This window comes from Solea solea, chromosome 1 (genome assembly GCF_958295425.1).
Source record: "Solea solea chromosome 1, fSolSol10.1, whole genome shotgun sequence".
Classification (NCBI taxonomy): domain Eukaryota; kingdom Metazoa; phylum Chordata; class Actinopteri; order Pleuronectiformes; family Soleidae; genus Solea; species Solea solea.
In genome coordinates, this window is record NC_081134.1 from 44,130,889 (window position 1) to 44,157,866 (window position 26,978).

The 26,978-nt window shown below is 41.3% G+C and overlaps 1 protein-coding gene across 4 annotated transcripts in view; it reads left to right on the top strand.

Annotated features, from left to right (window-relative positions):
* The window catches only part of LOC131462458 (partitioning defective 3 homolog), a 325,725-nt gene that overhangs the window by 190,450 nt on the left and 108,297 nt on the right, over positions 1–26,978 (top strand). For all 4 annotated transcript variants that reach the window (XM_058633698.1, XM_058633714.1, XM_058633708.1 and 1 more), the window contains 2 exons: positions 11,343–11,529; positions 21,964–22,112. In XM_058633698.1, coding sequence (XP_058489681.1) covers positions 11,343–11,529; positions 21,964–22,112 — 336 coding nt within the window. The remainder of the gene's footprint in view (positions 1–11,342; positions 11,530–21,963; positions 22,113–26,978) is intronic.

Here is a 26,978-nt window from a genome sequence, read left to right on the forward strand (position 1 = left end):
GTTTTGCTGGCATAACTCAAAAAGTCAAGAATTGATATTGATGATGGGCTGTAGGCCAGAGGAAGGAATAATTTGCCATACCATTGTGAGATAGAGGAGTTTTAGACATTTTAATGAATAACTCTGAAATACTCTTGTCAGAATTGTTTGAGTAAATTGTCAAATAGTACCTTTTATCAGTCTATGTTTTTGTGTGTTTGGTCAAGATCTAAATCTTGATCCACATTGACACTGTGGGAAACTGACCTTGGCAGAGGTTTTTGCTCTTTTTATGCTTTCTCTATATGTATATATTTTGTTCATGAACTGGTGTTGTCTGCAATCATTTTGATAGATTTTATCATCCAGCCAATCCCGTCCAGCTTCTCCTTTGCCCGAAACCAACAGCAAGCATCACCTTCAAAGCCTCATCCTGCCTCTTAGCTGCTATTTCACTATCCAAACCTCGCAGGGATTAACGTCATCCCCAATCCTCCCCACCTTCAATCCACTCCCGACTCGCTTCAGTCAGGTCAATTCCCATTTTACCTAGTTGACATCAGCAGGCTAAGATCTCGGCTCTTTAGGTGTATTAGAATTGGCAATTCAATCCTCCGCTGGTCACGGCTGTCATCTCAACATCGACAGACCTTTCACATGTGCATACACAAAGAAGCTAAAAGCAATTGCATCACTGTAGAGAGGAGGGGGATCTGTGTTAGGTATGATGCAGTGTAGTCGTGCATATTCACACCTTTTTTTCTCAGTGCAGACACAGAAAACATAGTATGCACTTGTTTATCACCTCTCACCTTTCTGTCTCCTTTATCCTGCCTTCGTTTGTATATTTCCACCATCTCCTTCTCCTTTCTTTCTCTGCCTTCTGTTTAGGATTTTTCCAAGTTCCATTATTTCCCTCCCCCCACATTCTGCCTTTCACAATTTTATCCCTACTGATGATCTCCTTGTCCTTCATCTTACTCATCTTTCACCTCCCTGCCTGTTACCACACCCACCTCCTCTGTGGGGATGAAGTAAATGTGTAATCTGTCAATGGGCTACACTTTGTCCCTCTCCACTATTCTCCAGTTCATTCTCCTGTTTCTCTCCCATCCTCTCCCACCCATTCCCCCCAGATGGTGCCACTCCGCTACTGATCACAGCAGATCAGAGGCTACGTCAGAGGCCTCTGATGGTTAATTAAGCCTCCAAATCAATAGGGCTTGCCCCCGACATACTCTCTCCCTCTGTCTCCCTGTCATCCCTTCTTTTTTTTGTTCCTTCATCACATCCTACTCCTCATTTCTAAATCAAATGTTCCCAAATTGGTTGGGGTTTTTCCTCTTTATTTGGCCCATTTATTCCACTTGCTTTTCTGATGTGGGCTTTTGAGAATGCTGATGTGATCATAAATGGCAACTGTGGGCGCGATGATGGAAAAGTTTCTTAGCATCACAACTTGAAGTGCGCCCAGCACACGTCTCATCCTGTGGAGTGGGAGTCAAATGAGCCAAGTGGAAAAAAAAAGTTTTACAGGTGGGGGAGGAGTGGGTGCTACAGCACTAAGTTATCACAGCCAAAGCTCGAAGGAGTCTCAGATCTTTGACTCGGATTGTCTTGCTGCAAGAAATTGTCAGTTCCTTTATTTTCCGTCTTTAGGCTGTCTGCGGCTGTGCTCTCATTAACCTGAGCATACATTTTGTGACAGGTCTTCAACTGATACAAGTCTGGTATTTAAATTTCTGATGCAGCAAGAGTTTGAACTCATTACAGCAACTCAACACTGCCGCAGTGAGGTAGAATGTAGCATTTAAGAAGTCGAATCCAGTGCTTTGCTGCTCAGGGATGGTCATATCTTGTTTACATATTAGGTCTTCAGTTACTGAAGATGAAGATGTATTTTGTCTACTTCCTGAAATGCATTAAAGCATGGCAGATATGTTTGAAAACAAATGGGAAGAAAGCATTGTCTCACCGTCCTTTCTGCACATTACTAAATTGACCTTGCTCAGTGAATACAGAGAGCTTAGATTTAGTTAACCTTGATCAAAAGGCAAAAAATTCTCTTTGAAAGCAAAGTGCGTCAGTATTCCTGACTCATCGTAGTCATTTATATTCAGCCAACATAGTTTTTTGTCCATTTCTAACTTAAATGTCAGTCTAGTACATTTACTCAGTATAGTTTGAATTGAGGCCAGGCATAAATAAAGAGAATAGACATTATAACAATATAACAGATCTTGTTCTTGCTCTCCAATAGTGTTGATGGTACATAGTGCAGGCCAGCAACACGGCTGTTTTTCCTCTGTTTCCTCGATTTCAGATGGATTTAGAAATATTGCCTGGTGTGTGAGATGTGACAGTTGTGGTTAAAGGACAGATGCTGAGATCGGCTCTGCGAGGTCAGGAAGCTCACAGCCGGCAGGGCCTGACTGACAGCTTGATGTTGAGTGTATCTAGACCAGTTGAATTACTGAATCATGAAGGCCAGACATGTGGAGCATATTGTCAGGCAGGCACACATTCTGCACTACATTGTACACGACACAGAGGGAATTGTAATGGAATGAAAACCTAACTTTGACTGTGTAAACTCCATGGTTCTGCTAAATAGTGGTTGTTATTGCTTCACTTTATTTTCTGTAAAAATAGTCTTACCTTTGGTCTACACGCCTTAGAAACTGTGATCATTACCATGGCAACAACCAAGACATTTAAAAAAAAAAACACAGGCAAGAGGTGTCATTATGCTGCTATAGCATCTACACATTGATTGTAATAGTGCTTGCTCTTGCCTTTAGTGTTCCGTGCTGAGATTCACAGCTATCTGTTGTTTGTATTTGGGGGCACACACATTCACCTAATCAATAGACCAAGTTAATTCTGTTCCTCCATTTGCTTCAGTAAGCCATGAAAGGCTGCCAGCTTTAGCTTCACACATGCACACACCTTGAGTTGTTGCATCATGACCAAAGACTGAATCTATCGCTAGCAGGTGGTGAACAGTACAGTACGCTCTGCTTGAATCTCTTCTCAAATGAAACAAGTTCTCAATGCTTCATCAGACTGCTTTTATTTTATCCTCCCGTCTCCAAACCCACCCGCCTTTTCCTATTTGTGGTGGAGGGTTGGCAATTTATTTGTCAAGGCAGGAAAAACAGAAAGAATGAAGCAAAGGTACATACACAGAAAAGTAACTGTGGAACAGAGTAAAATCGCTTGTGTGCACACCGTGTGTCAGTGACAGCAGATGTTTGACACAAAGGTTGTTAGTATCACACCCGGCTTTGCCTTCCGTTCTGTTTAATTGAAAAGTGCCACCGTGTGTGGAGTTAACATGCTGGGGTGAAAATTGCGGCCTGTGGACTGACGCTTTCTGTGGATGTGACTCTTTGGCCAAGTGCCTGAATTAAAAAAGCCCACCAAATGGGAGCCAAACAGATTTATACTGTTATCACACAGGAAAGTAGATGTCCACGGGATGCAGAGCATGCAGTGCAGGATGTGATGCAATATCCTGCAGATACACATGAATTCAAATCCAAACATAGGCAAATTTAGAAGTACAGAAGAAGTTCAACAGGCACCAATTGTTTTTGTTACGTCATATAAAACCAACCAACATTTTCCCAGACTCTATAGACTTCCCTAATGGTGTTTAAGTGCAGCCATGTTATCTCCTCACCTTTGGTATTTCACAGTCTGCAGACTCATCCTTTCTGTGCATTCAGCTATCAATGCAAGAGGTGAGGCTGAGCGACTGCGCTGAACTCTGTGTCCATAGTGCTTCAGAGTGCTATTAGCCTTATGTAAAAAAGAGAGATTTAGAGTATGTTACACGGGAAAACTTTGTTTAACTGTGCACTAATCTAACCTTTAAAAAATGCATGGTGATTATAGAGGCATGTTCTGATGGACAAATAAGAAACTTATCCAATGCAAACAAGATAAGTCTGTTACTGGTCCATCATTCCATCACTTGAGGTTAGGTTGAGGCAAGTTCGTCCTAGGACTCAATGGTGATGCATTTGTAATTGAATTGTGTAATTTTGTGATAGGAACGATCATTTGAACTAAAAACAAGAACAGGAAAGCTCAGACTCCCTACACTGCTCTGATCGTGATAGTATAGAATTGCAGTTTGAATAATTTTATGCCAAAACAAGTAGTTAAAATAAATCTGACTCCACTCCTCTGGTAAGGAGGTTATTCTTTGGCATTTGGCATTTGTCTGTTTGTCTGTCTTAGATATTTTTGCACCAGGCTGCCACCAAATACATTTTCTAGCATACATACATACATACATACCCTATGTCCAGATATCGGAGTCCAGACAGTGAGTTTTTCTACAAGGAAGTGAGACACTGTCACCAAGCCAATCAACTAAATGTTCTGATCAATTGCATTGACAAGGGAATCCCCAGTACACTGTTAAAAAATGTCCCCAATGTTCCCCAGTTGAGCATAAGGCTTTGATTTCCACCAGTGTGTACTTAGGGTGATTACCTGATGCAATCCATGTATGGGTCTGATAGCTGTGGCAGAGTGGATCAACTAATGATCTCCTCTCCCGGCAGATCAATAGGCCAAAGTGTCACAGAAAGGGAGGTAAGGACGACAGAATGAGAGAGGAAAAGAAAGCACAAGAAAGTCTGATGGGCAGAGATGGAGGAAAGGAGATGGAGTCGGACTATTAGTGTGACCTCTCACCTCACAGCTCAATGTTTCAACAGCCGACACTTGGTCAGAGTACAGAGGAAGAAGAGAGTGCAGCTCAGGTCTGTTTGGATGGATGTAGCCAGGTGGCCTTTCGAGCCAAAGAGCCCATCTGTCTCTGTCCTTATCCTCTGCCAGAGGCAGGTGGAACATCTCTGCTTCAGTATCATGGCATAGCTTCCACATGCTCAGCTCTGCTATCTAGAGGGACTGTGTGCGCTTCTGTACAATGGCAGATATGGGTCCTGAGCATTAGTATTGGATGATTAAAAGGTGATTAAAAGGTCATAATAATTCTGTAATGTCTTGATAGCTCAGCTGATAAAAGCACCAAATGAAAGAAACTAATAAATAGTTTTAATTATTTTTTTGTGTGTTTGTGGGATCAACCACAATTTTAGAAAATTAACAACCACATGTTGTTACTTAAAATTTAATATGTTCCAGCTGTTGAGTGGCCTATTTATGATAAACCCCACCCAACAACTTGTGTTTGTTTTCCGCAGAATTTTGCATTTAACATCAGATACTGAGGAGGAAGATTCTGCGAACAATTAATCTTCACTCCATTGACTTTTCTCCTGATTTGACCTCACGTACATTTCTCTAAATTACTGCTGATATATTTGTGATGGCATCGTGATGTTCAAGAATTTTTTTTTTTATCTACTTTCATTCCACAAACTGAGGACATGAAAGGAGCCAGTGTTTTCAGTATTGCCAAGTCATCAAAAGACTGAATAACAGCGTGATTCTAGCCAAGATAGTGGTTCTGGGGTTTGGAGAAAACAGCAATCGCATTCATACTACTCAGGTTTAGATGCTTGTGGTTATTTTGTTCTGATGAGAAAAAAAACAGTACAAAGTTGCCTCACATCCACCAAACAACTGATGGCATTTTCTTAACAAAAAAAAAGCACAGAAAGGACAACTATAAACATGGCTCTGAACATGTATTTAGTCATTTCAACAGCACTTGTTTACATCCAGTTTAACTCTCATTATAAACAGCCTTGACTGCCAGTTATGAGCACCGAGTTCTATCTCTCACTACACACACACACACACACACAAACACACACTGGCAGCCAATTTGGCTGGCAATAGGCAGTGGAGTATCTCTGCTGGTACTGTCACCTGCCCTTTTTTCACCATCATCACTAGCTGTGCAGGGCTTGTAAGAGACAATGTTGCTAGAGCAGTTACTGAGCAGTTCCATATGCACCTCACTGTGCCGAAACACCCACCAAAGGTGCTGAAAAGTCTGCATCCTCTCCACCTTGTGCCTGTTCCCTCAGTCTGCCTTTTGCTTTTCATCTTTTTCAGCTGACTTTCATGAACCAAAGGGCCATTTAGCACTGATGCACCTTCTTTTAGTCTTTTCCAGTCAGTCCAAGGTTTGTCAGCTTAACAGTCTCAGTTTGGCTGAACATTAATGACTGCACTGTGACGCGTACTTGCTACCCGAACCAGATAGTTTCATTTTTGCTTATTATGCTACTATAACTACTGCAGAAAAGCAAGTGCTGCAGTGTCTCTAATTATTTTCACCTCTCAAAGCCCCATCATGGCCCTGACTATACCTGTCCACTGGCCATTTATCGTCAGTGTGTGTGTGTGTGTGTGTGTCTGTGCATGTGTATGTCCTGTCGCTACTTAGTGTAAAGGGAAGTGAAATGCTCTTAGTGGCTCTTCATCTGCTGTGCTGGCCACTTGTGTCAAAAGGTCCTGACTGGAAATGTTTCATAAAGCTTGGCAGAAGGAAGCTTGCAGAGTTTCTAATTAAATATGTCCTCTAGCAAAAGTGGTCTGCTGACATGAGTCCATGTAAGGCAATTATGGGTAATGCATTGTCTTTAAGAGTGTACATTGTGAGTTGCGTATTTGAAACGGAAACCAAACCTTCTGCAGAGCTCCTGTTGTGTTGCCACACTACTGTGTGTCCGTTCACTGTAGTGAGGTTTCCACGGTCACTGATGCAATCGAAAGGTAACTCTACTCAACAACTGAGCAAAAAGTAATGGCTGGTGTGAGGACAGCCCCAGCGGACACACAACCACAGGGCATCTCTTATTGACACTGCTGTACTTTGTGATGCGGACTGGAAAACAGAGAATGAGGACAGAGAAGTGGAATGTTGAATTCTGGGAACGACTTACAGGAGTTATAGAAAGACTCAGCGGACTAAACTGCCGTGCACAGTAGCAGAGCAATAACAGAATCATAATTATGGACATTTGTTTTTCTACAGATGAGAAAATGGGAAAAAAACATGTTACAGTTACTGGAAAAGTATTCTGTCATTTAGTAAATTGATATCAAAGAGTAACTATACTGTATGTTTTTTACATCCCCAAATTAGCTTTTATAATTCATCCATCCATTTTCTACCGCTTTATCCTCGATGAGGGTCGCTGGGAGGTGCTGTACCAATCTCAGCTGACATAGGGCGACAGGCGGGGTACACCTTGTCCATTGCAGGGCTTCATAGAAGCAAAAAAACATTCACTGTCACTCTCACACCTATGGTCAATTTAGGGTGTCCAATTCACCTAATCCCCATACTGCATGTTTTTGGACTGTGGGAAGAAGCTGGAGAACCCGGAACCACTACAGAACCACTACACCAACCATGTTATAAAATGATAAGCCACTTAGAAGGTGACATGCTATAGAGGTGAAAGCAAAGTTGCACAGTCATCCTGGAATTCTTCACTGTCATTCCTCCAGTCCTGCTGATTTACAGTACAGTCTGAATTCAATTACACTGTTGTTTCTCGGTCAAACCGCCCAAGTGAGAAATGGCCTTCATTCCACCTGGACAGCATTGTAAGCCATCTGGTCAGTCCACAGACACAGGGATGAGGCTGAATTAGCCTGGCTAACGCCAGCCTGCATCTCAGTCTCATTTGAGATGAGTCATGAGTATTCATGAATATGAGGAAAGGGTGCAGTCACCTCGTACGACCAGTGGACTTAGATCAAAATGCCTCTCTATGCAATTGGATAGATCTGTCGTCATCACGTTACACCAGAACTTTCCAAGTCTGTTGGCTTTTTTTTGCCTTTTTCTCCTTTCCTGGCCATGTGTGTTTGTTTTCAGAAAAGCCAACACACAAGCTGTTTTCATTCTTCTGTGTTTTTCAATTCACGCCATTCGAAAAAGCCGTCCAATGTCTACTCGCGTGTGGCCCCTCGCTTGGTCAGACAGTCATTTCCTGTTTCTCGCCTCTTCCAACAATGGTTTTCTCTGTTTATTTTTTGCCAGCTCTGCCGCGATGAACGTCTAAAATAATGCTATCGCTGCCTTGATCGTATCGCCGGTACCTGGTTAGGGGGTGCGTGTGTAGTGCCGTGATTTCTCACAAGACCCGAGACTTTGTGAGACCTCCTGATTCTGAGGACTCCAGGTCAGCAGCTCTGATCTTGCAAGGCTGGTTTTCGGTTAACAGATTGGTTGGGGGAGTGGAGACAGACCTCAATGATGATCACAGGTAAAAATCCCGCATATTTCTACTTTAAGCCTGCTTCTTGCAGGGACTCGGCTGAGTTCACCCAGGCTATAGCATTGTAAGAATGCCATAGAAGCTCAGTCATAAAATATTACTATTTTTTTCAGGAACAGCACGCTGCAGGAATAAACTAGGTGGCACTTTGTTGGAAGGTGTATCATGCCAAGATGCACACAAAAGTAGTATGGGGTTTTTGGCCATGCCCATCAGGAAGTCTGCCACTTTGGAGTTTATCCATATTTCTGTTGGATTTTTATTTGTTTGACTCTTTTTGAGAGGTTATTTTTAAGCCCAGCTTGGTTTATGTCCCTTCCTGAACAAGTACTTGCTTTAGATCAGTGTTTATCTTTTTTTCCCCTTGTGCAATTAACACAACTTTGCACCTAATTGCTGTGTTGATTTGTGCTCTGATTTACTTCCACAATATGCATTTATCATTTACTGGCCCCCAGTGAATTTAAATACCTCTCAGACTCATGTTGGGATCCTGCCAGGGTAAATATTGTTGGCTGCTGTTAGTGATTACAAGCAATTGTTCTTGAGCTATTAAATTAGCAAAATGGCTCTCCTCATAATGCAAACACAAGCAAAGATCATTGGAAGTTCAGCATTTCTGGAAACCGTTGTCTAATCACAAACAGGTGTGCAGTTTTGCTTGTACTTCATTACTCATGTTGACTTTGATTCCCCTTGCTCTTCATGCATGTGCTTGCACTGCTCAATGTGCAGAAAAGTGAATCGTCCAACTCTGTATTGCAATGCCACTTCTCATGCTGTTGAACAACTCTTCTCCCGCTCTTGCTGCTGAGTGTCAGGCACGGCAGCTCATTCCCTATTGACTTAGACTCCTGAGGAGCGGCAGAGGAGCGATTCAAAGAAGTCCTCAGTGGAGAGGGTCAGGCGGGATGGAATACAGATCAGGGAAGCTCTTCCTCTGCTCATATTTGTCCTTGGAGGAGAGGGGAGGAGGAGAATAGATTACAAACTTCCAAGTTTTCATGTCTGGAACTTTTGGCTGTGACATTAAGAGACCAAATTCCAGACAGCAGACATTAAGTCATGTTTTTGACCTTTCTTGTCTTGTGAGGTGTCACGTTCACTCACTTTGTCCTGTCATTTGCACTGTTTGAAATAAAAATGTGAGTATTTAGCGATTATCATTTGGTGGTGGTTGTTTTTTTCATGCAACATCTTTATTTGTTGCAGAATTGTAGCAGATAAGTAGCTTTTTGTTTTCCTGTAGGAGAAGAATTAATGTCCTTCAAGCATGTCCCGATGTGAAAATTAAATAATTCAATTATCTGTGTTTACAGCTTTATCTTGCTAATTACGTAAGTCAGATAACATTGTTATGATTGCAGTGAAACGTGTCTGGAGGAATCTGCCTCAGTATGTGACAGGAATTTTCTCAACCAAAGTTGTTCACACTTGTTATCAGGCCACAAAGATCAAATATTAAAAAAAAAATATCCAGCATCCAGCATGTGTGATGTAACTGTGAAGCAACTTCAACCAATCATTTGTGGCCATTTCAAATGTCTCTCTCTTTTCCCCATCTCACTCATTCCTCACTCACTTGTTGAAGTATTCCCATGACGTCAGTGGTTGGCTTGATTGTTATCAGGCCAAGGCTCAAATGTACCCAAACCACAGTATATATTTGTCTGACGTGTGGAGTCTAACTGGTGCCTAAGTCTCAGATCTTTGAATTTTATTTTCTGAAATGACATTTAAATACTAAATTACACACTTGACTAGAGGATCTTCCCTCAGCACAGCTGACAGCTTGATCTCCAGAATAGAAAAACATGGCATTATTATGGTAATATATGCCAGAGATGAGTTAGTTTAATGTGATGCTGTACTGGAGATCATCTTTGCCAGAAGCAATGCTGTCTTGGATGCTTTCCTGGCCTCCATATAATATTGCATAGATATATTTTGCTTTGCACTGTCCCCGAATCAGGTTTTTTTTTTTTTTTTTTTTAAGCATTTCTCAAATACATTCAGCACTGGGCTTAGGTTCATGGGTGTCTGGGTAATTTAATCCACGTCTGTGTTTGTCTCAGCATTTAGTGGCCTTATTTAATTTCCAGGCTACACATGTACTCCTACGTCTCCACTTAAAATATCATAAATTCTCCTCTGCCATCGACATTACCCTGGCTGCACAGAGCCATCAAATCAGAAGTTCAAAAATGCTGCTTGCTTTATTTTTGTTTGAAAACTTTTGGGGGCTGCATTCAAACAACTGCAGAGGAGAGAATCCACTTCTTATTTACACTGGCATGTGAATGCACAGTATACCTATATGGTCATGTGATATACATTTTCAGGTGTGGTAGATGCAGATAACTTCACATGAAGCGCACTTTTCTGGATGTTCATCGTTTTGATCTGAAAACACCATTTCTAAATGGAAATGTAGTAGTACGCTTACATATATCCATACTCGAGTCCAGACAGCGTGTTTTTTCTGCAAGGAAGTGGAACACAGTCATCTACGGAAGCGTAGAACTGCCTGAGAGAAGAAACAAATGTAGGTGTTTCTGGTTTTAACAGGTGTTTAGCGTCCTCAGCAGACAGATGTAGTCTGAATCCTTCCACGGTGCATAACAGCTGCTGTGAAGTGTGCAAAATTATACTGTAAACATGTACAGTGATCAATCAGAATAATTAGGTGTCATTAATTCACTCAGTGTGCGGGAGGAACCTGCACATCGGCAGTGGAAATGCTCCGTATGCGCTCCAGCGTCGAGGAATGAACTGAGAAGTTCATTGCGGAGCGAGATAGTTCCGGTAGCAAACAGAACCTCTCCACCATCAAACTCGTCCTTCGCTGATGTAAACATCACGCAATAATCAATCAGTGAACCAAACTTCAAAGTAAAACTCTGGAAAACATTCTCGTTAAAACGAGAAACAGCTCAGATCCTCTGTTCTGCACTTGGATAGTCATCGAGGCCACCAACTAAATATTCTGATCAATTGTACTGAAGAGGTAATCAGAGAACACTGGGATCGATATCTTGAAATGGTTGTGAGTCTTGAGCATTGATGCCATATTGTGTGATGTACAGTAACTGTGAAGAAACTTCTTCAGTCACGTCACTCTCCATCACCTTCCTCTCTTAGGCAACTACCAGCTCTCTCCGACTGTGAACATGCCACAGGACGACATTGTGATGATTGAAGACGATAGGCCACCCCTGCTGCCTGCCCACCTCTCCGACCAATCATCCTCCAGTTCCCACGACGACATGGGCTTTGTGGGAGAGAACCCAGTGCCCTGGATCCACGAGCTGCCTGGTCAGAATGAATGGTGAGCAGACTGAATTATTCATAAAATGACTTCAGACAGAATCTCAGTGGAAAAAAAGCAGGCCAGTGTTTGTATGAGGAGCCGGTTAGCTTGTGTCTCAGTTATTTTGCATGCATCTGTGAGATTTCAATTGTTTTGGGTTGCGAGCTGTGTTTCTTATTCTGATCCAGAAAACCAGAGGATCATTGGATTATGCACAACATGTAACAAAGCACAGTTTTGAAGGAACACCTAATATGAATATATATATATATATATGCATTTATTTATATTTACAGGCTGAATTAACAAGTCAGGAAATAACATTGTTATTCCAAGTTTGTTATGGAAAAGTAATAGAATTTTGCTTTAGGGCTTTGGGTACATACCTGTCTTGGTTTAAAGTAGCTGTTGTGTAACACCGTGTGCATGGCAAATCTCCCTCCCTCTCTCCCTCTCTCCCTCTCTCTCTCTTGCTGTGTGTTTATGTTTAATAATGAATGATGCAGCAGTAGCAACAGTCAGAATTAAAGTTAAAAAAAAACAACCCCAACCACCCATTTGATTTCTGTCCCCTGCCTCATACTTAAATATGGAGCCAGGGCCTTAAGTATCGGAAATCTCAAAAGCAGTTTAAAACAGCACATAGTTGTAATACATTTTTTGTCTTAACCTTTGGGATTGAAAAATGCTGTCTTTTAAATCAGAAATTCAGAAACCCTGCCAGTAAAATAGCCAATTCAAGTATTCTGGTGCACGAAATCAAAAGACAAGTCCAAATCATGTCATCTTTTCAAATCTAAATGACACAATCACGATGTGAATTTTCACATTTTTTTGCTTGTTTCTAGCCCTTGTATGTTTTTTTCTTTTTTTTCTTTTCAAAGTGAGTTATTTTCCTATAAAGGTTGCTGCTCTCTCTTATTATTGGCAGTTTGAGGTCACATGTGCTCACAGACATGCAGCAACACAAACACACTTAATTAGTATTGTCCAGGTGGAATGCTGACTGCCGTGAATTGAGATGTTTATTTATTTATTTATTTATCTTTCAGTATTTTTCTTCTCTCTCTTTCTGTCGCTCCCTCTCTCATTTATTATGAATGAATAGATTTGCTGATTGAACATGTGATGTCAGAGGTTTGTCATTGTGGATTAGGGTTTACAGCATATGGTTACACCCCCATAGTCATGACCTCCTCACACGCCCATGACCATCCAAACTCCCTCAAGCACATGCATTCACAGAGCCACACTCACGTATATACATGCTTTGTGCTATAGGAAACTGAAGTGCACTATATGTCTCTGCCTTGGGTTAGTTTAAATAATTTATGGCCTTAAGTCTCTCTCTCTCTCTCTCTTTCACACTTCTTCTTTCACACGCACACACACACATTTGAGACCACATTAGACCGCTTGTGTAGAATGTTTAAAAACTATGGACTGGAGGTCTGTCCAGGATGTACCCCGCCTTTCTTTCGCCCTATGACAGCTGAGATTGGCACAGCACCCGTGCGACCCTCACGTGGAGGATAACGCAGTAGAAGATGGATGGATGGAAAGCAGAGAATTAGAGCTTTGCGCCCCTATACTTGTCACTACGGTAGCCCTCAAGACTTCCACGGAACGACCGTCCATTCACCAGCGCGCCACACGTTTGTGACATAGTTTCTCACATTCCTATGAGAATATTCATAGGAATATTCCTAAACGGTTGAATAACTGCCGGATGTCGAAAGTGAAAGTCATCTTGGAAAAAGGGACAGAAGCACTCACTCACTGAACATTTTTTGACAATTCTACAGCCTCAAAATCAAAAGAGGTCCAGGCGGCCTGATCATCATGATGGTTTTAAGAGGGTTAAAGAGGTCACATCACACACACACACAGGCCCCATTTACGTCAGGCATTAGAATGTGATGTTTTTATGATTGGACAGTGATCCGATATCTCTTAACCACATGCATTTACACCTGCGATTAACATGCATCTCTGTCATCACGGTCAACCCCCCACATTACCTCTCCTCCCCTTCTGTGTGCTGCCATATCATCAACACTAACAGCAACAGTGTTAGCTGCACATGAAGTCACACTTTTGCATGGACTCCTCTTTGCTTTCCGATGTCGTCTCCGACAAGCGAATAAAACGACAAAAGCAGAGGTTTGTCACTGCTTTCTCGATAGCGGTGCTCGGGGCCACCAACATATTTCCGCTCATGTAGTTGTGGGTGGAGCAGCGATGCATTTACGCTTCTGTTCACTGTCGTCCCAATGCGTCTCCAACCACTTCCCAAAGTTGTTTGGCAGATCGGATAACGACCCATCCTCTGGTGTATTTACATGTGGTCTGATCACATAAAAGGCATTTTAATGCCAGGTATAAATTGGGCCTCAGAGATAGCCATACTCCAATGTATGAGAGCTGTTTTTGCAACAGCAGCACCCTGAACATGTTGAATATGTATTGTGCAGCACTGTAAAGTTCTCACCTCTGGCCAGCCGGTATTATACAGCCATCCTTCCTAATGGTAATGGGAGGCTCCTTTGCTGAGGCCACAGCTAAACCTATAGTGCATATATGCATATACAATACACAGAAATGTCAGAGTTACTCATAATAATTATTATTCAGCAGGCTGTTCCTCTTCTTATCCTCTTCTGACCCTGTGGGATTTAACAAACTTTGATTCCCTTTATTTTTCTTCCCCTATTTATGTATTTTATTTGGCACCAGTACTATAGTAGCAGTATTTTCTTGGCGTTTGAAATTAATTTCATCCTGAATAACTCCCTGTACAGTAAATGGGGTAATCGGAGGTTCATTCTAGCATCAGGTAGTAATTATTATAAAGATGCAAAAATAATGTACACAAAAAAATAATTAACAAGATACTTATGTCACCTCGGTTTTCCCCTTAATTGTTTGTGCTGTGGTATAATTAGACATCCTCAGCTCTTCTTTTGTTTCTTTCTTCTCCTGAGCTGCTTTTTCTAGGGAGTGATGCCCCCATGCATTAGTGCGTTACAGTATGGCAGCTAAGATGAATGGATGTTTCAGAGGCAGAAATTCTCTCACACAAGACACACAACTTGACCTACTTTTTCCCTCTCGACATCCCCATAGCCAACATCTAATGTGAGTGTGTGTGTGTTCTGTGTGTGGCACCCATTTGCTCACATGTTGCTGTGTGAAGACATATGCCTGCTTTGCCTTTTCTCGTTGGCTCTACAAGCCATTCCATTGTTATGCACTGCTCCACAGCTCCACGTGTGAATATAAAAGTGGCTATAAATATTAAAACCAAAATACTTTTATATCACTGTTAAAGTTATAATGTAAAGACACCACAGCTTTTATTTGCCGCTGCTGTATTACAGACTGTTTCATTAGCATTATTGTTTTTAATGCCAGTCCTTTTTATGAGCTAGGTGTTGGAGAGGTAACGTGGAGCTCAGGGACGTTTTGTGGATATAAAGATTTTGTACCATTTGGCTCTTTGACAGCCAGCTGCAGAAGACCGTCCAGGTTCTCAGTGAGTGGGGTTAAAGGCTGTGTGAATGTGGGACAGTGATGGAAACCAGCATGTGTTCTCTGTCAGGTTTCACTGGATAAATAAAGACAGTAAATTACAACTTTGCATAGCTAGACTTCACTGGAGCAGCATGTCCTGACCCATCACATTAATTCTCTGTGCAGTGTCTGCCTCCCCCTTCATAACTTTGAATCTGAAGCCAAACAGGAAGGGCCACATCCAAATGATTTACACTGAAACAGATAAGACACACTGGCAGATATAGTGTCTTTGCAGAATGATTTGCATAAATAAGAAGTTGTTTTTTTTTTTTGTTCCTGCCAGTAATACAACCTGCAATGTCAGAAACACAATTTAGTGCTCAATCATGGCAGCTCCTACTCTGTAATACATGCAGAATCATCAAAGATAGAGAGGGTTTTCATACCAGAGGTTGATAAAGCACAGTTGCTGGGTCTGTTCTCTCCAACTGGGGTTTCATCCAATTTCTAGGTTAGTATGCAAATAAGCTTACAAAATAAGTTCCAACTAACACCTTTGAAATGAGAGATCCTAACCCACAAAAATAATAATACATAATAATAAAAAGTAATAAATAATAAACAATCTCAAGTTCAAGATCAGCTGTCTGCATTTTCAGGCATTTGACTCCTGGAAAGTCTGTCCTTCCATTTAGTCTGCTCAGCACCAGCATTTACATCTGTATGAATATGTCTCTTGTACACCATTGCCTCCTCAGTTGTTATTCTAATCCTTACTGAGATGCCTTCAACTTTGTCCCTCAGAAGACAATAAATAAATATTTAAGTATACAGGCTCACATCAAAATGTAGCATTTAAACAAGACAACAAAAGGAAATGTTTGTAAGAGCACCATGAGGAGTGTAAATCTCATACATACAGAAGTCTGAAGGTGAACAACTTGCCTTTGAAGTTGAAGTTCTGTTGGACCAGAATATTCAACTTTTCTTGTCAAACTTCATTCTCTTGATTTAACTATTCATTGTTTATTTGCACAATTAAGGAGAAAGGTATTGTAAACCACTCACTTTTCTAACATTTGTACTTACTAAAAACCCCAACCCCTAATTCATATAAATGTATCTTTGAATAGAAATGCATTGATTTATTTCCCATTAGTTCCAATTTGCTTCATAGATCAACCACAACAGCAATACCAATAAGCAGTGTTACTGTTGTGGCACATCTTTGACTTACTCAGGCCATAAACACATGGAGAATTACTAAACCACATTGTTTGTGGTCCAGAATAAACTCTTTCAAATCGTGACAGAGATAATCACACATGAGCTACAACATTAATGCCTGTTATTGGATTTATTGGAGCAGCTGATCGACTTAATGCACTGCAATTCTGCTGTGAGTATGTTCTCGTCTAATTACTATGTACTACATAAACAAAAGTTACTGTTTTCCCACCTAATGACTATACAAGGAAGGCATCTTTTAAATATTATTAGTGACATTTAAACAAATGTAAGAACTTATTTGGGCGGAAAATGTGAGAGACAACATGTCTGATGTCACAAACCCACCGTTTTCTAGCCTAAACTTGAGGTGAGTTTACTCTGAAGTGCAGAAAATAGACCAGAGTGTGTGTGCAGCATGCTAATCAGTCTGAGGTTTAGGAAGTACGACACATCACTGAGATTTGGGAGCTAATTACTAACTGTTTGCCCATGGCATACAGGCTACCATTACCATAACCACTGTTATCATAGCTGTCCCGCAGACCACCTATATTAAGTTTTACTACTTGCAGGACAAAGGTGATTGCTCCAAGACAGCAGGGGAAGCTCTGCTTCCTCTAAACGACTATAAAATAAATGGTCACATATGTGCTGTTGTATTTACATTTCATTACTAAAAGTAAGCTAGAACGTGATCAACTATATAACAAATATGAACAAACTATAGTTAGACACAGATCATCTTCTACAAAAGGAACGGAGGGTAGAATGTATGTATAAATAACTGGGCCTGGAATAAGCTTCCACTGTTGCAGGAGGAAAGGAGGCACTTGCACTTAAAATCACATAATTGCCTCTTGTGTTTGTAATTGAGACGGTGCAGTGTTGGTAGTTGAATATTGATTGTTTTGATTTAATTAGAATGTGATAATTAGAATTAACACGACGACTTGAAAAAAAAATACTGAATATTTAAATAAATGAATAATCTTCACTTTTTCTGGCAAACTTCCTCAATGGTGAACTGTCAGAAAGTCTAAAACGTCAAATGCAACAAAGATATACTGTACATGTTGGATAACTATCCTGTATTTTTGGCCACAGTCAGTGTGATGGACTGAGGGCAACAGTGAGCTGGTAGAGTAAAAGTAACCACCTTCAAAAAGATAAATTACTTTTCTACTCATACCACTGGGGGCACTGCCAATCTGACAGAGGATGGGTGTCACTTTCTTTATTGAGGTGAGTGAGAAGCGGGTCAGTCAGTGAGACAGAGAGAGAGAGCGAGAGTGAGAGAGTTACACTGTGCCCTTCTCTGTCTTTGTGAGGTGTCACACAGGTGGAAATATGATTTCCCATGCAGCTATGACACAGCCTGTCAGCCTGCAGAGATGAAGCGGGATTACACTGGCACACACACAGACACACACAGACACACACAGACACACACAGAGGTTTGCGCAGCTATTCTATTCTTCTTAGGACCCTGCACTGACTTCCATTCATGTGGCCAGCGTAATCAAAGTGTTATCCCTCACCTTAACCATAACCAGTTAATACCTAACCCTAACCACAATCCACATCATAGCGCTAAACTTAATCAGTTTACCAGAAAAGTTGATCAGTTTACTAGCTCTGCCCCCACGGGACCTGGTTTTGGTACCCATGGGGACAACGGATCCTGGGAAGGTCAGTATTTATGCCAGAAAATGTCCTAACTAGGTAACAAATAGTACACACACACACATTGTGTGGATGCCACTCATTTCAGTTAACAACATTACCCAGGAAAAGCCAAACAATTGAGCAAAATAAATTGATAAATAAATAGAATGTTTCCCAAAATGTCCTCAATCCCAAGGTCTTAAAGTGAAACTGGTCTTCACAAAGATAGACGCTCAAATACATACACACTGCTGCACAAAAACAGTCTCACGAGTGTTTAGATACACACTGGCTGGTAAACAATTTCACAAATTAACATATAAAGTGGAAAAGGTCTGCATAGACATGAGCAAACAAACTTCTGAACTAACACAGGAGGCAGATTGCCTACTTCAGTTGACTCCCTAATAGTCTCCATCATCAGTAATGTAACTAAGAATCACAAGAGCTCTATTAACCATGTGTTTTTCTCATCAAGCTATCGGCATAAGTACATATAAATGCAAACAGCCTTGTAGTACATGCACACACACAGCACACACACATTGTTTGAGTAATCTCAAATGTCCATTTAAGTTGTCAGTGACTTAAAAACAATGTTCTACACACATGAAAATTGCAGACATTCCTGAAATGCTAATATTCCCCTCCGCCTTTATGAATATTTACTTTGTCTCAGCGGCGCACCGTTGCTACAAGCATGTCATACACGCTCTCATTCCTCCGCTCACCTTGATGATTTGCATCTACGCCTTCCTGGATTGCATCCTGTGTTTGTCTCTTGCCCTACACTGCTACACTGTGACAGTGCACAGGTGGATCTCAGCGTGAATGGTGCCAAAGGAACCTCCACACACGCTGAATGCAGGGTAGTTCTTTGTGCGGTCCATCAGTCTCTCATCATTAATCGGAATGGAGAAGTTTGTTTAAATCCAGGACTCAACAAGTGTCACTTCATCACAGGTCATCTGTGCATCACTGATGGAACTATTTTATTTTAGTGTTTTTATGCCCGGGCTTGAAACTGTAGTGTGAATCCTTTAAAATATAAATAATTGTTGGTTATAACAACAGGAGTTTACACAGCAAGTGATTTGTTTTATAAGACAGATGGAGGCAACAGCAACATTGCGCTAGTAAAGTAAGATGGCTAGAAATTAATTCTACTGCTCAAAATACTGGTCATTCAAAAACAAAATAATAATAATAAAAAACTCTTTAATGATTATAATTATGCAAAAGTGGTGTTTTACTAAAATCTCATTCTCAACATTTAATATGTGTTAGTGTGTGTGTGTGTGTGTGTGTAGTTTTCACTGCCAGCATTACAGACCTATGCACCGACTTTGCATTCATGCTGAATTGCCTTTGTCCGAACTTCAGAAGGACCAAGAAGCACCTTTCCCAGCATTGCTCTCCACCTCTTGCCGTCTCTCTCAGGCATTGAAATGAATGCACACTGTTTGAGCCCCGCGATATAGTGGCTCAAACAGAGCAGCACTTTTCTATATAGGTTGCTTGAGACTTGCCTTTTTGGATTATTTTTAAATGAGGGAAGCATTGGAAGACGGCAAAAAGAAGAAAAAACACCTATCGGGACATTTTAGCACGTACCACAGATGTGCAGTTTGTCACATTTAACTTTCTGCAAGGGAGACGGGAACCAGTTGATGTAAAATGCTGAAGTTAAAGATGTTGATTTGCCTGTGAGCAATCCTCAGGCTGGTTAATTTTAGATGATGGGGGACTTCAAATGCAGAGGAAAGCATTTGCTTGCAATGGCGGAAATTGCTTTTAAACACTGCTTAAAGATGGAAAAATGGGAGAATGTATTATCCAAATGGAGTGGGCTTTCTATTAAAAATAACTCAGAGGCATGGACAAGATGAACGGTCTGTGGAAGAGTTTATACCACTCTGTAGATTATCAAATTTCTATAGGAGTTGAGTGGCCAAGTTATTTTTATTGTCATCTGTTCAATACATTTTTCATCGAGTATTCGACCAAAGTGAGCAAAGCAGCGACCGTCCATGTACAGTGTGGGTTACTTCTTCATAGATTCAGCCAGATAAGGTTGTTTCTTTTAAAATTTCTTTCTGCAAATTGACAGTGTTGGAGCTTAAGAAGAATCGTGATCAGAGCAGTATCTCATTGCACTGAACTTTCCGAGTGTCACATAAAATTAGTTTTGTCTTCATTTAATTTGCTGTAAATTTAAAACTTAAAAACTATCAAACTCTACTCAAACACATAGCCAAAGAGTTATGTAAACATTTACGCTAAGTTAGAGTTCAAACAATAAGTAAGCCTGGTTCTGTGAGATATTTAAACATAAAAACACACATACACACACACACACACACACACACACACCTGGTGGTTCATCTCGTGGTTACCCTGAACCCGACCAATTGCTAATGTGTGAACCAAAATAAAATGGAATATCAAAACCTCAGCTTAAACCAACAGATCCCATGTGCTCCAAAGTGAATTTGCACCCCTGCTGGGCTGTCTCTCTGAATGTCACTCTAACTGTTCACAGATTTCTCATCATTCCTTCTCAGACAAGCTGGTTTCTAATTCAACCCAACTGTAAATGCTCTCACACACTTGCCAACTGTCTCTACCTGCACAACATGATCCCACCTGCCGGGCTCTCTGGTTTTTTTCCTATGTTCTACGTCTGTCCATTTTCCCTTAGAAACACAATCCTGCAAGAACGGAGACGATCCAAATTCAGGCTGAAAAAACATCCTTTCTCATCTGTGCCGTCTCAGTCACGCTCCGACAGATGACATTTGTGGAAAATGGAAAAAAAAAAAAAGAGAGAGAGGGCAGGCTGTTTTTTGTGGGCTTGGAATGATGAGCAGAGAAAAGCAAGGGATGATGAATAAATGAATAATACATCTGTGCTGTCATTCCCTTCTTCCTGCTCCATCTACCCCTCTTTGTTTGTCAGCCTGAGCTGGTCCTGTAAGGCAGGCTGATCTTAGTTGGGATTGTCAGGTGTGCGTGATAGTGAAGTGACATGTTGACGCCGGCCCCTCCGTGACATCCGAAACGGCTCCTTTGTTAAATGGGGTTGACAAACCAAAGAAGAATGGTTTACATGCAAACAAGTGCTCATGGATCTAAAGTTCTAACTTTAACTAATGCAACTACTACTGAAGTGTGTGACGAGGAGCTTATTTCATTAGGGTACATATTTACATATTTATCCTGTCTACTAAAAAATGAAAGATGTATTTTTGTACTGGAAATTGAGGATCTTGGGATAACAATGCAAAAGGTTATTTAATGGCAATTCTCGACCATTAACAGAACAAAAGAATCAGTGACAGCATCCTCTCATGCATTTAGCATTTAGACTCTGCATTACACTGCCTCCCCGCCCTTCTCTGTGTCCCCTCAAATGGCAAGATGTGCTCACCTTAATTGTAAACGCACTTTAATGCATTCAGATACCCGTGGCCCCCTCTCTGAATCGCCTTTACCCACTCCCCTCTGATTTTCAATTAAGATCCAGACAGAGATAGAGGATCTCAAAGGGAGTGTGCTTTGGTGGGCCGGCCTCCTGCCACTGCTCCAGACATGCTGGAGGAGGAGGAGGGGGGCGGGGATTATTGAGTGGCCATGACCCCAGAGCACCCAAACCCCATTGGAATATCACACATCTTACCCAGGCCTCCTCTTCTGAAATTGGGGTGTGTGGTAAACCCATGCAAGCAGAGGTGGAGGTGTCCTTGATTATAATAGACATTGAAATAAAGGTTTGGACTATGTGTGTATGTGTGTTTTGGGCTAAAAGAGTGGAGTGTATGAATATTAATAGATAGATTTTATCTCCCAGTCTTTGCCCTCCAGCAATATAATGGCAACTTGAGGCTGATGATTATAAAATGTATTCTTTAATTGGATAATCATTGGATTAAAATTAATTCTTTTGGAATCTGTGCTGTGCATTGACCATGACTCATGTGAATGTCATTTGTTTTCCCTCTCCTGTTTCTCCCACTCTCTTTTATTCATTATGAACTGCAGCTCGCTCAGTCCCGACGCAGACCCTGACGGTTCATTCCAGAGGGAGGGCTTTGGTCGGCAGAGTATGTCCGAAAAACGCACCAAACAGTATAACGACCCTGCCGAGCTGGAGGTCATGAAGAGCCGCAAGTCAAAGAGCATGGATTTAGGTAAGTGCTATGGAGAGATGGATGTTTATTCCATTATCATCACACACTGAAGTATTTTCCTTTACTTGTTTACTCAAATGATCTGCATGTCTGACAAATGGTAACAGATCATCGTACATCACTGCACTTGATTTACTTTTTTTGTTTGTTTCAAAGAAAAATATTCAAAGTAACCCATCACCACATGAAGGTGTATATATTGTACTATTTTTTTATGATTACTGCTAACTAACAGACCTCCAACTTCCCAGAGTCTCTAGTGGTTGCCTAGCAACTGGTCATGGCTAAGAAATAATTAGTTAGCTGTTTTATATTTAGTGTACATTCAACTCGAGAAGAAGAAAGGTGACTAATGTCCCAAAAATTCAAAATGTGATACTTTCTTTCAGTGTTGGCTATTGCCCATAGTGCAACGTTGCTTCAAAAAATGTCACAGTCAGAATATCTACAGTATTGTTTTCATTATATACTTTATGCAATCAGGTGCAGCATACACCTGTGTTACCCCAACAATAAACACAAACAACACAAAATGCACAGATACTGTTACCTTATCAAACATCGAGAGTCCAGCCACCACATGTCCTTATTCGGCCTCCACATCCCAGAACCTTTTGTCCAGTGAAGCATGGCTAAAACACCAGGAACAAGTGCACACTGCCCTTGTGACAGTTAAGTGATGGGGAGGCTGGTGATGCACTCACACACAGGCGCACACTGGAAAACACAGACTGTATCCAGGGAAGAAAATGGTGTCAGTCAGAAGCTCTCCCACAGAGGCTGGGGCACATGCTGCCTTCTCTTGGATCACTGGCTAATCACAACAGATAACAACTAACTCTCCTCCACAAGGAGCCCAGAGACCAATACAAACCTTTTGACTCTTGTGCTATGTGTTTTTCAGCAAAGCATTTTTGTGTTTGCCCTTCACTGTCAAAACTTCTTCACTTTCTGACAAACTTTTAGTAGAATGAGCTGCTTCTAAGAAATATGTTAAATGATCATGAGATAGATTTCACTGAGAACATAATTGACTAAAAAATAGTGTCCATTATATTCTTATGTTGGAATATAATCAGATATTACTTGGGGCAGGAAGTGAGTAGTAGGGCAGGCTTCTAAGATCCCACCACGATAGTTCTCATAATTGCAAATGCACATTTAATCATCAAGTTGAATCAGCAAAAGCTTCTGAATTGGGCCAACTGGCGTCAGCATGTATTTCAGAATTTCAATTAGTTTGAGAAAATAGTGCTTGTTTTTACAAGGAGACAAGATGCTACCTCACATAATGTGTTATTGATCTTTTCACATCTCTATTGTTGTTCTGTCACTTCTTAGATGGGAAAAAATGACATCTGCTTTCATTCTTGCAAATCCCAATTGAGATTGTGCTCATAGAAATGCCTGCACATAAAAACAAGTTATAATACATCAGTGAGGATAGCATAGTGTTGAGGTGTTGCAGGGAAACATTTGACTAATAACAACTTTCACGGCATAATCACTGACATTATTTCTGAGCAGAGAAATATCCTGCTCACCATAAGCTGCTGGGGTTGCCGGTACAACGCAGGCAGGCAGGACCCAAACACAGACCAGAGAAAAACTCAAGTATGAACCTTTCGAATGTGGTTAAACAGGCAAGTAAAGGCCAATACATTCAAATATGGGAAGCAGAACAAAGAAAAATACATTAATAGAAGACGGGAACAAAGACGGGAAGAAAAACTGACTTAGAGAAGCTGCAGGTGAATACATCAGTACAACAGGTGAGCAAGTGTAGAAAAAAAAAGTGTAGGAAAAAAGTCCGGAGACATCTGGTGGGAGGAATGAGAATGGTAAGTCATGGAGATGAGGGTGTCGAGGGGAACAGACTGTGACACAGGTTGTGCAGCCTGTGTTCAAAGCTGAATCTACATATTGTGATTAGCTATGTGGCACACAAGTTCAATTTATCACAGGCACGCAATTCTGTAGTTTTGTTTTCATGGAATGATTCATGAAATGATGAAAGATGGCCTATGGGTAATGTAAAATAGAGCTGGGAAATGAAATTAAAGGACATAGTCCCAATGCTCACCCTTAAGCCTTGTCTTTGTCACAGTGTTGGTCAGTGACAAGTTTGCCTTTAGAAGTTAGGTGAAATGAAATGTGTAACATACCTCTCTGCTTTTCATTAACACATTAATAAAGTTGTCCTTTCCTTTCAAAGCTACCGTGACTAAGTTAACACGCTGTCCCCCACAGACTGGTTTTATTCCTTCACTATGGGTATTTTTGTCCTTCATTTTAATCGTGTTACAGGTGCTTCCAAATTACATCGGCAGATGGATTTCGGGACTTTGAAGTCTGTCGTTGTTGAAATGCTTAACCAGTCAGACATCAAGCAGTTCAATCCCATTTTAAAGAGGGAGAGAGGGAAGAAAAGAGAAAAAAGGCATGACATATTGTAGCTGACAGTAATAGGTTTGCACATTCCAGCCATTTTACCTTGTGAGCGTCATGACTGACAGTCTCTTGCATAAGGTGTAATATCAGCACCAGTTATATTGCTATTCTCAAGCTGGTCAGTATCTCCCTGCACTTTCTGTTTCTGTCCCTGCGTGGCATGTGCTCAGTGACATGACACAGGACGCACTAACCCCTCCACGTTTATGCTCTTAGACAGTAGCAGATGAGATTAAGTGAAGCACAAGAACCAGTGGAGGTAAGCAACCATGTCCAGACCTGCTCATACAGCAGTCCCCAGCACATAACCAGGAATTATTGGCTGTGTGATTTTGGCACCTTTAGATGCAAATGGAGGAGAGTGTTTTTGGAGGTAATTGCAGCATGATCAAATGATGGTTGTTATATTGCTGAGAGTGAGTTGCATGGCATTGAATAGAGACTTGGCAACTAATGTGGGAACTGGTGCCATTGTGCTTGTTCTGCAGTGCAAATTATTGAAGAAAACACCCCTTTACTCCAGGAGGTATAGTGTTAGAGAAAGCCAGGGAATGGAGTGGCATTTGCGAAAGAGAGACATTGCCAGTTCATTGCCTCTTCAGCTCAACTGCAATTGATCCATCATTGTCGGACAGTTTTTAGCTCAGTTTTCAGCACATTAGAGTGCAGTTACTCTATTAAATTAACACAGAATGAGCTGACGACTGTGTCACATGGAGATATTTTTGAGTGAATTCTATGAGGGCTCATTTTAAACTTACATGCTTATAAATATACCTCTTGTGGGACATTTGGAAAAAAGACATTTATGTGACATTACCTTCACGTAAAAGAAAACTAATCTTTGTATACTCCACGACACAATTGGGGTTGGGTGCCTTGCTCAGGGGCACCCCAGCCCTTGACCTGTAACTGGAGGGTTGCCCAAGCACCATTCCCTTCCACTTGGCCATGGACTGCATAGTTAGACTGCTTAAAGTTGTAATTGTGCTACATCCGATCACACGTGGTCACAGGAGCAGTCAGGATGCATTTTTATGTCAAGCGTGAACAGTCGTTCTTGATGCTGTCCACTTTTGATTGGATCTCTCAGGATAGATGTCTGAAAAGCACCTAAAGGAAGCTGCCCAGCATCCGTGATTAAGATATTAAGCACAAGTGCGGGTTGATGATTCCTTTCTGACACGTGTTTAGCATATGGAGGACGTCCTCTGTCAGACTAATGATGCACAGCTGGCAGAGACAAAGAAGCCAGGCCGACCCAGGAAGGCCTCCCTTCCGATAGGATACCTGGACGTGGCCTTCCCTCGTCCACCTTGGAGGCTATTTTTAACATAATTACCCTTTTACCGCCCTGCTTAAAGCCCTGACGCTCTGAATAAATTACTTGTAATGGAGCCCCTGTCTGTACACAGATCTTTACATGCAAGGGCCTGTGGTGAATAATGGCCGGGGAGCATAGTTTTAGTTGCTCTAATTATACTATGGGCTCCTGTCCCTGTAATAACTGCTGCTGATTTATTCATGCAGTTTGCCATACCTTCCCTCTAACGTTTAATGGCAATGGATTTGCTGCAATTAACCGTCCTTGCCCTTAATCTGGCTAAGAAACACAACACAATGGCCATTTTTGGCTCAAGCCATGGCAAGATTCTCTGTGCGCTCTCTGCATATTTGGTTGTTATAATTGTTTTTGTCTCTTTTTGTATTTCATTATGATGATTTGCATTTCTCCTCCAGACATATGGGGGAGACAAGCCCATGTTTGTATGCACTGGGAGAAATATGTATTTTCATCCCTCTGAATAAGACTGAGATGAGGAGCAGAGCACCAAGGCCTCTGTTGTGTGATAGGAATCGCATAATAGACTGGCATACAGAGAGCTGTCCGTCAAACTCTCCCAGGAGAGCCAGGGCTGCCTCTGATGAAAACAAAGGCAGGTTCGAGGCAGCCAGGGTTCTGTGGGCAAAGTCTCTCTCTTTGCTTCGCTCTCCCATTCCCTTTGTCTGTCTGCCTCTCTCAGTCATTCACCAAGATGACTAGAAACAATTGCAAAGGGGATCATGGTACGGAATACCAAGCGGGAGAATAATTCCCTGTTTCCAAGTACAGCACATGTCATTTGTGTTCCCTTGAACTGTTGCATCCTGTGGGCTCTAACTCGCAAATCCATTGTGTCAAACATGTGCCCTTGTTTCTGCATGTCCGCTGTCAGCAGGATTAATGCACAAGCTTGCAAACTTAAAATGCAAGCGATATTTTTGTACTTTGTTGATTGAGAATAAAAATTACGGCATGTTTCTGCCGAGCTCTATCTGCAGCGATTTATCTGTATAATATATTTATTCTTTAGACCGTCCTCTCTTGTCCTTCGTATGATGAGATTACTCCCTCCAAAGAAATGAATTACACGA